This window comes from Mobula birostris, chromosome 23, assembly GCF_030028105.1.
Source record: "Mobula birostris isolate sMobBir1 chromosome 23, sMobBir1.hap1, whole genome shotgun sequence".
Taxonomy (NCBI): Eukaryota; Metazoa; Chordata; class Chondrichthyes; order Myliobatiformes; family Myliobatidae; genus Mobula; species Mobula birostris.
The window spans coordinates 19,624,479-19,636,925 of NC_092392.1; the positions used below are offsets into that span (position 1 = coordinate 19,624,479).

Genomic DNA, 12,447 nt, shown 5'->3' on the forward strand with positions numbered 1-12,447 from the left:
ATCACAGCTGCTACAATACTTTTTACAAAGCTTGTCTCTTGGAAGATCTACTGACTATTTCTTGCATTCTCTTTGTCTGCAGTGTTTCATTTCTACAGTTCCAGCATTGCTTTTTCTCTCTTCACCCTTTGATTTACACTTCCTTCAGACAGATGAGCTGTGATTAGGAAGCCTCCATTTTCTCTGTTCTTCAGTCTCTTTTTCCACCTATCATGATAAACCCTTTGCTCTCATCAGTCTGTCTCTTTCTCTGAAACTTGTTTGATTTATTGGCTTTTCCTCATTTTAATAAACATTCATCACCCCAAAGCTTCAACTTTAAAGGATAAAGATTAAAGATTAGCCTTGTCACAGGTACATAGTGAAATGTGTTGGTTGTGTTAACGACTAATACAGTCTGAGGATATGCTGGCGGCAAGCCCACAAGCGTCGTCAAGCTTCCAGTATCAACATGGCATGCCCATAACCTGCTCGTCTTTGGAATGTGAGGAAACCAAAGCACCCGGAGGAAACTCGCATGGTCACATGGGGAACGTACAAACTCTTGCAGACAGTGGTGAATCTGCCACTCACCAAACTTGTTCAAATCACATTTGAGCTTTTCTGCATCCTCCTCAGATGTAACCCCCCCCACCCTGTCCCATTCCCAAGATTTGTGCCTCTTCAAACTTGAACATATTGCCCTTAATTCCCGTATAGGGTCCTAGCACTAAACCCTGCAGTACCCCATTGGTTGCTTTCTGTGTCTAGGAAATCCTGCGCTGTTTCCTGACTTTCAGTCAGTTCTATATTCATATCTTGCCCCTAACCAACAGTTTTAATTCTAATCTGTAAAGTGGCACCTTACCTGAGAGTTCAAATACCTCTGGTCCACAGGTTTTACCTAATCTAGTTGGCTAGTTGCAGCTTCAAAACAAAATTCTTGTAAAATCATTACTTGCATTTTATAAAAAATCATGCTGACATTTTTATAATCATTCAAGGGTTGTGGGATTTGCAGGTCGAGTCAGTATTTGATTTCTCCCCCCCTTCCCGAGTTGTCCTTGAGAAGAGTGGTGGTGAGCTGCTTTCTTGAGCCACTGCAGTTGAGGTGTTGCTGTACACCCACAGTGTTGTTAAGGAGAGTGTTCCAGCGACAGTGAAGGAAAGGTGACAGATTTACAAGGCGGTGTTCCACTGCTTTTGCTGCCCTTGTTCTTCTACCTGATGAGGTCATGAGTAGGTCTTGTCTCACGAGCCTTGGTGAATTAGATTTTGTCTGATTCTGTCATTGTTTTCTACTGCTCTACTGTTACATTTCCAATAATGGACTTTTGTATTTTCCTACTACAGATGTCTGGATAACTGATCTAGAATTCCCTGCTCCCTCCTTTTCAATCTCGTTTAAACAATGGCTGCATAGTTTTTTAATCCATGGAATTGTTCAAAGTCTACAGAGTATTTAAAAAAAAAACACCCTGGTCATGCATCTAATATTATTATTAGGATCATTTCCTTAATTTGGACTATAGATTGCTACACCCAAAAAAGATTTATTGGCTTTCAATTCTTGCATTTCTCTAACTTTATTTCCTGTCTAATAACCAATAAATTCCCCTGACTCTGACTGCAAGGAAATTAAGTTTTTAATATGTTTTCTCCAAGTGCCTTTAGAAAATTTTAAGCCATGTTTTATGTTCTCCAAGTTTACTCCTGTACTGTTTTCTCCTGAATCACTTGGCCCTATCTACCAATCTACTAACTCTGTAGAATAGACCCTTCTGGCCCTTCTGGCCCTTTGAGCCATGCCACACAGCCTAAACCTATCATAGTTATGGGACAATTTGCAAGGACCAATTAACCTACTAACCGGTACATCTTTAGTCTGTGGGAGGAAATCGGAGCACCTGGAGGAAACCCACATAGTCACGGGGAGAAAATACAAGCTCCTTACAGGCAACGGTGGGAAATGAACCTGGGTTGCTAGTACTGTAAAGTGTTGTGCTAACCACAATGTTACCATGACGCCTTCTAGATTCTATACTGCTTCCATTCCTTGGGTTTGCTGGCATCACATTTAATTTACGGTTAAAGATTAAAGAGTAGCTGTATTGAAAACATACAATGCAATACACTATTTGCTTCAATGACAAGACAGTCCAAGAATGGTCTGGGGACAGTCTGCAAGTGTCGCCGTGCTTCCAGCATCAACATAGCAGGTCTGTAGCTTACTAACCCTAACCTGTGCATCTTTGGAATGTGGGAGAAAACTAGAGTACCTGGAGGAAACACATGTGGTCGCAGGGAGAACATACAAACTTACAGACGGGTAGGAATTGGACCTAAATCAAAGTAAATTTGAAAATATGTTTATGTCACCATATACTGCTGTGAGATGCATTTTCTTACAGGCGTTTACAGGAAAATACAATAAAACTATACTTAGAAAAGAGTAACAAACAATAAATGTGCAAAATAATAAATAAAAAATGTAATAAATAATACTGAGAACATGAGCTGTAGAGTTCTTGAAGTGAGTCCGTATGTTGTGAAGTTATCCAGCTAGTTCTGGAGCCTGATGATTGTAGGGTGATAACTGTTCCTGAAACTGGTAGAGTGGGACCTCAGACTCCTGTACCTCCTGCCCGTGGTAGTAGTAAGAAGTGAGCATGGTCTGGTTGGTGGGGGTCTCTGATGAATAATGCTGCTTTCTTGTGGCTGCGCTCCTTGCAGATGTGCTCACTGATGGGATGGCTTTGCCTGTGATGGACTGGATTGTGACGTGCTGCTGTAACTGCTAAGCTACTGTGCTACTCAGTTGTTTTTCCACCTCGAATTTAGGCGCATTAGAATAAGTGAACTATCTGTTTTTGAAATTCTGCATTCTGTTATATTCTAAACCTTTTATTGTATTTCCTCTTAATCTGCAGAGAAAAAGAAGAAGCTTATCAGTTGCACCAAGAGGCCTGGGAGCGTCATCAAACCCGACTAGACCTCCGCAGTAAGAACCAGAATGCACATGAGAGCCGGCCAGAGGAGAGTTTCTTCACTCGCTTGGATTCCAGCCTGAAGAAGAACACTGCCTTTGTCAAGAAGCTCCGAACCATCACGGAGCAGCAGAGGGACTCCCTCTCCAGTGATTTCAACGTCCTCAACCTGAGCAAGTACATAGCTGAAGCTGTTGCCTCTGTTGTGGAAGCCAAGCTGAAACTTTCCGATGTGAACTGTGCCGTTCACCTTTGCTGCCTGTTCCACCAGCGATACGCTGACTTCTCCCCGCTGCTTCTGCAAGGCTGGCGGAAGCACTTTGAGGCGCGGAAGGAGGAGAAGACTCCAAACATCAGCAAGTTGAGAACAGATATGCGCTTCATTGCGGAACTGACCATTTGTGGGATTTTCACTGACAAAGAAGGCTTGTCGCTCATTTACGAGCAGCTAAAGAATATCATTTATTCGGATCGTGACACCCACTCGCACGTGTCTGTGATCATCAGCTTCTGCCGACACTGTGGAGACGATGTTGCCAACCTGGTGACCAGAAAGATGAAGCTTGCCTCAGAGAAGTACAACCTCAGCTTCCCTCCCAGTGAGATCATTAGCACTGAGAAGCAGCAGCCCTTCATGAACCTGCTGAGGGAGTATTTCACCTCACTTACTAAACACCTAAAAAAGGACCACCGGGAGTTGCAGAACCTGGAGAGGCAGAACAGGTGATTTTCTGCATTTTTGTGTCATTACTTTCGGAAACTTGTGTTGTTGGAATTTAGAAAAATGATAAGAAGTTAAATTTGTTTATTGTCACGTGCACAAGTATGTAATCTTTGACACCAGAGAGTGTGCAGATGCTGAAAATCTTGAGCAACTCACAAAATGCTGGAAAAACTCAGCAGGTCAGGCAGAATCTATGGAGGGGAATAAGCATTAAACATTTCAGGCTGAGATCATGATGAAGGGATTCGGCCCTAAATCTAAGTAAGGCATCCATTAGTCTTGCGAGACCATGGATCTGCGCCTGGAAAGTCTTCACTCTCCAGGGTGCAGGCCTGGGCAAGGTTGTATGGAAGATTGGCAGTTGCCCATGCTGCAAGTCTCCCCTCTCCACGACACCGATGTTGTCCAAGGGAAGGGCAAGGGCCGATATAGCTTGGCACCGGTGCTGTCGCACAGCACTGTGTGGTTAAGTGCCTTGCTCAAGGACAGAACACGCTACCTCAGCTGGGGCTCGAACTCTCAACCTTCAGATCGCTAGTTGAACACCTTAACCACTTGGCCACGTGCCCACACACGGGCCTAAATGTTGACTGTTTATTCTCTTCCGTAGATGCTGCCCGGCTTGCTGATTTTTTGTGTGTGTGTGCGCACGCATGGGTATAATGAAAAATTTGACTTGCAACAGCATCATAGGCATATAGCATCAGATAAGCAGCATTCACAAGAAAAATGTAAATTTATACAAATTATACACAAGCTTTACAAGAAAGAACAAAAATCTGTTTTAGTGAAAAGTGGTCATAGTGTTGCTGTACTGAGGTATCGTTTAGGGTTATGCAAGTTCGTTCAAGAACCAAATTGGTGTAGGGTAGTACTTGGTCTTGAACGTGGTGATGTTGGACTTGAGGCTTCTGTACCCCTGCCCTTTAGTATCCGTGAGAAGGTAGCATGGCCACCGGACGGTAGGGATCTTCGATGATGGATGTTGCATTCTTGAGATGATGTATGCTTCTGGGGGCACTGGAGATTGTAGTTGCTGATTTCATGTTTCTTTTTGTGTGGGGGATCTCTTGATCAAGACCATAGTGTCAGAAAAACAGTTCACCCATGAAAGAGAAATCTGTTTGAACAAAGAACAGTACAGTGCAACCTTTGTGTCAATGCCGACTGTGATGCTGAATGAAACAGATCCCTCCTGCCTGTGTCATTGCTGATTAACTGGACTCTGACAACTTGCACTCGTTTCTCAATCCCACTTTATTTGCTTGTGCACAAGAACAGCCTGTCCCCTGTCACCACATTGTTCTGAAGTATGATCAAAGAAATTCCATTTTAATACAGAAATTGACGAGTTGTGTACAAGTATTGATCCAATGGAAGCTATGTGCACTGTTATTTGCTTACTTAAGTATAGTACCAGTCATTATACATATTTCAGGTGTTAATAACCAGTTAAATCCACATGTTAAAGGCCAGTAATTCTGGAGAATTAGTGAAACAGCTCTACAATAGTAAGAGTTGCCCTAGAATTCTAAATTTGCATCTTTGTCTGCATATGCTCTGTAACCTTGGTTCCTAGGCTCCCAGGAATTCCCAATTCCCAGGAATTGCTAGGATTTTGATTAATGGATAAGACTGGAGCACTTGCAGTATGTGAAGCAAATTCTAGCCGATGTTTGCATGCTGATGCTGAGATGCTATGGGTGTTGTTCAAAATCAAAGTCATCTTCACAAGTCCATGTGTACATAGGTGCAATGAAAAACGTACTTGTAACATCAAAGGCACATTGCAACAGATAAGCAGCAGTCATAAGAAAAATATGAATTAAGCATAAATTAGACACACTTTTTCCACAAGAAAATGCAATGCGAAAAGAAAACGGTCCATTGTAGTGGACAGTAGCATAATGTTGTTAAAATGTACTGATTAGAGTTTTGCTGATTGACTCAAGAATGGATTGGTTATGAACACCTATGGTAATTAGCCCTGTCTTTTCAATCGGATTTCTGTTAGAACTGCATAAACAACGGACAGTGTGTTGGTGACATTTTACCATGTGCAGAATGTGCCTGGAAAGATCTGTCCTCCTAAACATGCCAATTCCATGATGAACAGAATTTATGCAGTAAGGCTAAATTTCAAGCTCAAGTTTATTGTGATTCAACTGTACACATATATACAGTTAAATGAAACAATGTTCCACAGGGACTACGGTGCAAAGGAGTACATATATCACATACAACACATAAAATACAGGTTTCCACCGCCATCCGAAGGTAGAGCCTTCCAATGAAACGGCTCGTAAGCGGAAATGTTGTAAAGTGAAGAAGCAATTACCATTTATTAATATGGAAAAAATTTTGTGAGCATTTCCAGACCCAAAAAATAACCTACCAAATCATGCCAAATAACACATAAAACCTAAAATAACGGTAACATATAGTAAAAGCAGGAATGATATGATAAATACACAGCCTATATAAAGTAGAAATACTTTTTGCAATCATTGAAGTACTGTCTAGCGCAGCGAAAGTCTCACGCATGCGCTCTCGGCAGAAGCACTCTCTCCAGTAACCTTTAAGCTATGAGGCTGCCAAATCATACCAAATAACAAATCATACTAAATAACACAAAAATACACAAAAATACACAACTTATATAAAGTAGAAATAATGTACAGTGTAGTTTCATTTATGGGAATCAGGATGGTGTGTTAGGCTGAGTCGTCGGAAATTGGGGTGGTGGGAGGTAGAGGAGACTGGGGTGTCATCTCACCATAGTCTTATTTCCAATAGGGCAGCCAGGTCATCTTCTCCTATGACTGCCTGCCTCGACATCGAAGGTCGAGGTTCGTTGTCTGCTGTGGCTGATGTGCAAGGCTTGAAAAACGACAGTATACTTGACTGCTGAGCCTCGCGCATTTTTAGATCATACAGTTCTTTGTAAGCACTCAAAACATCCTGCAAACCTGCCCTAAACCTACGTGCCCTTTCAAAATTAAAGTCATACTTTTCTGCAATCATTGCAGTGCTGTCAATCGCAGCGAAAATCTCACGCAACTGCTTCACGTTCAGTCCCTGGATGACTTCATTTTCGCTACTGCGTTTGGTTTGGATTGTTATCCTTTCCTCTTGCAATTGCATCAGCTCTTCATCTGTTAATTCTTGGTCATGGGATGCCAAAACCTCTTCAACATCATCTTTGTCAACTTCCACAAACCCAGCCTCCTTAGCCAAGCTCACTATTGTCGTATTTATTGTTGATGGTTCGAAGCCTTTAAAGTTGTTCACTGCTTCGGGACATAGTTTCCTCCAAACGCCATTTCTCATTGAGACTGTTAGCCTATCAAGAGCATCTCCAGTGTTGGCAGTTGCCAGTTTTATATTGTAGTCTTTCTAGATCTCGCGCAAAGATGCTTCTAAGTTGCCCGGTCTGTCAATAGCACTTACAATAAAACGCATCACATTTTGCATATAGTAAGCCTTAATTGTGGCTATTAGGCCTTGGTCACATGGCTGCAACAACAATGTCCTATTCGGTGGTAAGAACACAACACGAATGTTACCGCCATACTCGGTAATGTCAGGTGGATGAGCAGCACAATTATCGACAATCACAAGACCCCTATTATTGGGGTTATTTTCTCTACAGTATTTTTCAACAAAGGACTAACGTATCTGCTCATGTACTCAGAAAAAAGCACTTGGATGTTCCAACTGCTTGGATGTGAATGGAACACAACGGGAAGTGTTTTCTTATCAACGCTTTTAAGTGCCCTCGGATTTTCTGAATAGTACACTAGTAGAGGCTTAGTGGCGTTAATAATAGGCATTAGGGTAAACCTGTCCTTCGATGCCTTGTGTCCCTTAGCCTGCTTTTCTTCTTTTGAAATAAATGTCTTACTCGGCAATTTTTTCCAATAAAGTGCAGTTTCATCACAGTTAAACACTTGCTTATACGAATAACCACCTTCTGTAATTATTTTCTTCAGTTCTGCTGGGAACTTCTCAGCAGCTTCAGTATCAGCCAAAGCACTCTCTTTGGTAAACATTAAACTATGAAGCTGCCCTCGCCTCAGAAACCAATCAAACCACCCGTGACTACCTTTAAATTCCACTTTCGCAATAATTTCATCACCATTGGCCAGTGCTTTCTGTTTCAGCTTATTAAAAAGACTGACTGATTTCTCCTTAAGTATAAGATAACTGAAGGGAACACCACGTTTTGTACACCCATCAATCCACTCAAGCAATAGACTTTCCATTTTATCCATTACTGGATGCCGACTGAGAGAGACCACTTCGCTACGAGCAGAACCAACAGTAACATCGGCAGCTTTCAAGATTTTTTCTCTCTGCATATAAATAGCGTGAATGGTGGATGCAGGCAAGTTCAACGCATGGACAATGTCCTTACTTTGTTCACCACGATCGAAATGCTTAATTATGTCTAGTTTTACACAAAGTGTAACGAGCTCTTTTAGACTTTTTCGATACCTTCGAACTCATCTTGCTAATGGATGCCCAAAATAAATCGAGATAAAGCACTTGTTTAAGCAATGGCGGCTAGAATGCAGTTCCGGGGGAGGAGCTTGGCTGCTTGGGGCGCACGCTGCTTTTTTTTCACACGCTGCCATTTTCGCGCGCTTTTTTCGTAACAGTGAAAAAACCTTCTGTTAGCAAAAACAGGGTACTAATGTAGGTCTTTCGTAACAGTGGGATTTCGTAAAGCGAACGTTTGAAAAGCAGGGGACACCTGTAACATTAACACAATAATACTGATAGTTTAAAATGATCTGTAAAATATCTTTTCTCACCCTTAGGACTTTCCTTTCTAACACCTTGTCTTTCCAATTCCTCTGGCAGTCGGCATTTATTTTCACATCATTATCCTTCAAGTTTTCTTTCCAATTTTTGCTGTCTCTCTCATTTTGTTTATATTAATATCCTTACTATTGAATGCCTCCTTGGAACAGACTCTAAGCTATTGTTGTTCATCCAAGAATTGGATCGTTGCTTAACAAAGACGAAGTATGTCATAATAAATTCCCAGACACAATAGATTAACGAAAAGTGTTAGAGATAAGCCAAAAGTATCAGCTTGCAGAAGGAGATATTTCAGATTGATAGGTAAAATTAATAATGTACGACTGTTTTGTAAAGGGTTTTGCTTCTGAGTTTTGCTATTCTGTCAGCCTACTTCCTCTTTTTTTCCTGTAAGTTTACAGTACCGTGTAAAAATCTTAGACATATTTATAGCTAGGGTGCCTAAGACTTTTGCGCAGTACTGTATTTGTCAATGTGGAGCAGAGAGCAAGTTTGTAAATCTGGCAAGAGCAAATGATGTTGGGAATGGTGAGTGTGGAGTGCTGTGGGAGGGATGTGGTTCAGGTGACAGGAGATCTGGCAGGGAGGGTGGGGGTGGTGGTGCAGATGCAGACGCACCCAGCCCTGAGATACCAGTTAATAATAATAATAATAATAATAATAAATATGTTGTTGATCCTGAGTGGGAAATTCTTATGTTACAGCAGCAACATTTAAAAACACACTTAGTGTGCAAACTTAACTAGCAATGAAGTACAAAATGATAATATATACAATAATAATATACCAATGTGCAATAATAATGTACAAAATTATTGTACTATGTTGTATGTTCTCCTGTTGCACAGAGATGAACTGCTGTATATGCTTATTGCATTTGGTAGTGTCACGTACCCCATGACGGGTTAAAGAACCAGCAGAAATGGAAAGCACTTTGGAGTACGGTATTTCTATTAACTAATGATATTTATTAGTAACTACGCAGTACAGTAATATAAAATGCAGATATATCAAACAGGTCAAACCAAGCTTCTTCAAGCCTTGGGGTAAATGGATACAGTCTTAGTAAAGTTCAGTTCAGTTCGTGGTATTGAGATGAGTAGTGATGGGGGGGGGGGAGAGAGAGAGGTTTGAGTCTTCTGGTGAGATGATGCCGTTGATCTTCCCATTGTCCTCCGAAATCCTTTAGGAGTCACTGACTGTAACCACAACAAAGGGGACCGTTCTTCTGTGGTGGAATTATCAACCCAGGCGAAGGTCGGTCACACGAATAACTCCCCACCAGTCACACCCTTTTCACACTACGAAAGCCACTGATTGATCCTCCAGAACCAACCTTTTCTGTGGGCACAACAAAGCACATTCAGTGTCCAAAACCATGTGTCTGTCAGTCTATCAGCTGACCTTCTGTTTATCTCACCGTGCTGAACACCAGCTGTCCATCAAGTAGCTCCCTGCTTCTCTCTCTGTAAGAACTTAGAAGCTGCCAGTGTTCTTGCAAAAGTGTAAACATGCTGCAGAGAAACCATAACACCATCTCAAAGCAGTCTTCGCCTCTCTCTTAATAACACGGTGTCTGGTGTTGAATAACTCTCCCTCTCTTTTCAAAAGCACAGTTCATAGGGGTAATTCAGGACCCCGTCACAGTAGGAAAGATTTTCTGTAAGGATCCTTCTGACAACAGAGCTGAATGAGTCTGTTCGAAAGGGTGCTCCGCTGCTTATTTAGTAGGTCGTGGAAAGGGTGTGCCGTCCTTCCTGCTCTCAGTCCACAATAGGGAACCGTATCAGAATGTAGTTTATCATCACTCACATATGTCAAATTCAGTTTTTTATGTGGCAGTAGTACAGTGCCATGCATAAAATTACTCCAGTACTGTGCTAGCTCTATATGCAAGTGTGTGAGACCTTAGTACTGTACTGTATAATAGCATATTCTTTATACTGTTAACTTATGGTTATTACCTTGCCCAGATTAATTACCTGGATATCTAGTACCGATTTCTTCAGCTTAGGAATTTTATCTCCTTTAAAATGGTGTTTCCTCACATTTTGAAATCCTGGTGCTTCCTATCAGGGTGTTGATCTTGCTTTTGGATTGGTGTATCACTAAGGTAGGTTGTAGTGTTAGTCAGCCTCCGAATATAAGAGTGTCCCTTTAGAACAGATGATGTGGAATTTCTTTAGCCAGGGAGTGGTGAATCTGTGGAATTTGTTGTTACAGAAGTCTGTGGAGACCAAGTCATTGGGTATATTAACAGTAGTGGTAGATAGGTTCTGGCTTAGGAAGGTTAAGGGGAGTAGGCAGGAGAATGAAGTTGAGAGTGATAATAAGTCAGCCATGATGGAATGGTGACGTGTACTTGAGTGGCCTAATTCTGCTACTATGTCAAAAAAAAAAATCACTGGTAATGTATTTGTACTTGTAACACACATCAAAGTTGCTGGTGAACACAGCAGGCCAGGCAGCATCTGTAGGAAGAGGTGCAGTCGACGTTTCAGGCCGAGACCCTTCGTCAGGACTAACTGAAGGAAGAGTGAGTAAGGGATTCTTTGTATTTTTTTATTTGTACTTGTTTTGGGTTCTTCTTTCAAAGCATATCCTACGGGGGAGTGAGGGAGAGTAGACCAGTGAGTGTAGAATCTTTGAATCAATGGGTTAATTCAGGGGAATACCATGCAGAGCAGTGAACATTTTTGAAGAATAATGCATTATTGCATTTGTTTTGTGAGGAGTAACTCAAATCTATATCTCTTAATGTCTGAAGTAGCTTTGAAAACCCAAAGAAATGATCAGATCTGAACTGACTCTCTGCTGCCACATTGTGCCCAAAGCCTGCATTACATGCCACTGAGAAATAATATCACAATTGTTACTTTAGTTCCCATTACAATAATGTTAAGTAATTTACTGAATTGTTGTTCAAAGACAATGTTGTGCTTATGTCATTGTTTTAATAACCATTTTCAATTTGTCCTGAAGTTTGATTGGCAGTTTGTTCAGATTCAAGTCTGTGTATACTCGATTTGGAGAAGACTAGCAAGCCTATTCTGTGACTGCATTTATTGTAGTAAAGGTGTAAATGAATTGGATTTCACATTTTGCATGATCTCTTCTATCCCTGTGAAGGATGAATTGAGCTTGTATATCTGTAGTAAATCCCAAAAAATCTGTACAGCATTTGGACAAAGGCACCAAGTGAACTTTATTTAAATAGAGATGCAGCACAGTAACTGGCCCTTCTGGCCCAGTGAGTCCAATTACAGCTGTGCGACCAATAAACCTAATGTCTGTGGACTGTGGGAGGAAACCGGAGTACCTGGAGAAAATCTACATGGTCACGGTAAAATGTACAAATTTATTGCAGACGGATGGAAATTAAAACCTGGATCATTGGTGCTGAAGTAGTGTTACATTAAACCACTACACTACTGTGCCACCCATAAATCTGGCTTGGGCGTCAGCAAAATCTTAGTGTTGTGTGAGTATTTGTAATGTTCCCATTTTCTCTTGTTTCCTGGTGATTTATTAATCACTAGTAACAGATTGATGCTCTAGTAATATAAAGGCAAGAGCTTCTGTAGACGCTGGAAACTTGAGCAACACACAAAATGCCAGGCAGCAGCTATGTAGGGAAATGAACAGTTTGTGTTTCAGGTCAAGGCCTTTCATCTTCATGCCTTAATAATATTTGCATTTGAAGTCTAAAAGGATAGTAAAGACTGCTGAGAGAATCTCCAGGGTCTTCCCCCAGCCACCCCCTTATTTGTGACATTCATCAGGCATGTTGAATACGAAGAGCCCAAAGCATTGTCGAGGATCCCTTCCTCCCATCCTGCATCTCTTTGACCCACTACCATCAGGAAGGAGGTATAGCAGCATCAGGACTAGGACTGCCAGACTGAGTACCAGCTTCTTCCCTTGGGCTCT

General features: G+C 41.5%; 1 protein-coding gene across 6 annotated transcripts in view; it reads left to right on the top strand.

Annotated features, from left to right (window-relative positions):
* The window catches only part of upf2 (UPF2 regulator of nonsense mediated mRNA decay), a 125,881-nt gene that overhangs the window by 12,698 nt on the left and 100,736 nt on the right, over positions 1-12,447 (top strand). For all 6 annotated transcript variants that reach the window (XM_072241573.1, XM_072241578.1, XM_072241577.1 and 3 more), the window contains exon 5: positions 2,910-3,689. In XM_072241573.1, coding sequence (XP_072097674.1) covers positions 2,910-3,689 — 780 coding nt within the window. The remainder of the gene's footprint in view (positions 1-2,909; positions 3,690-12,447) is intronic.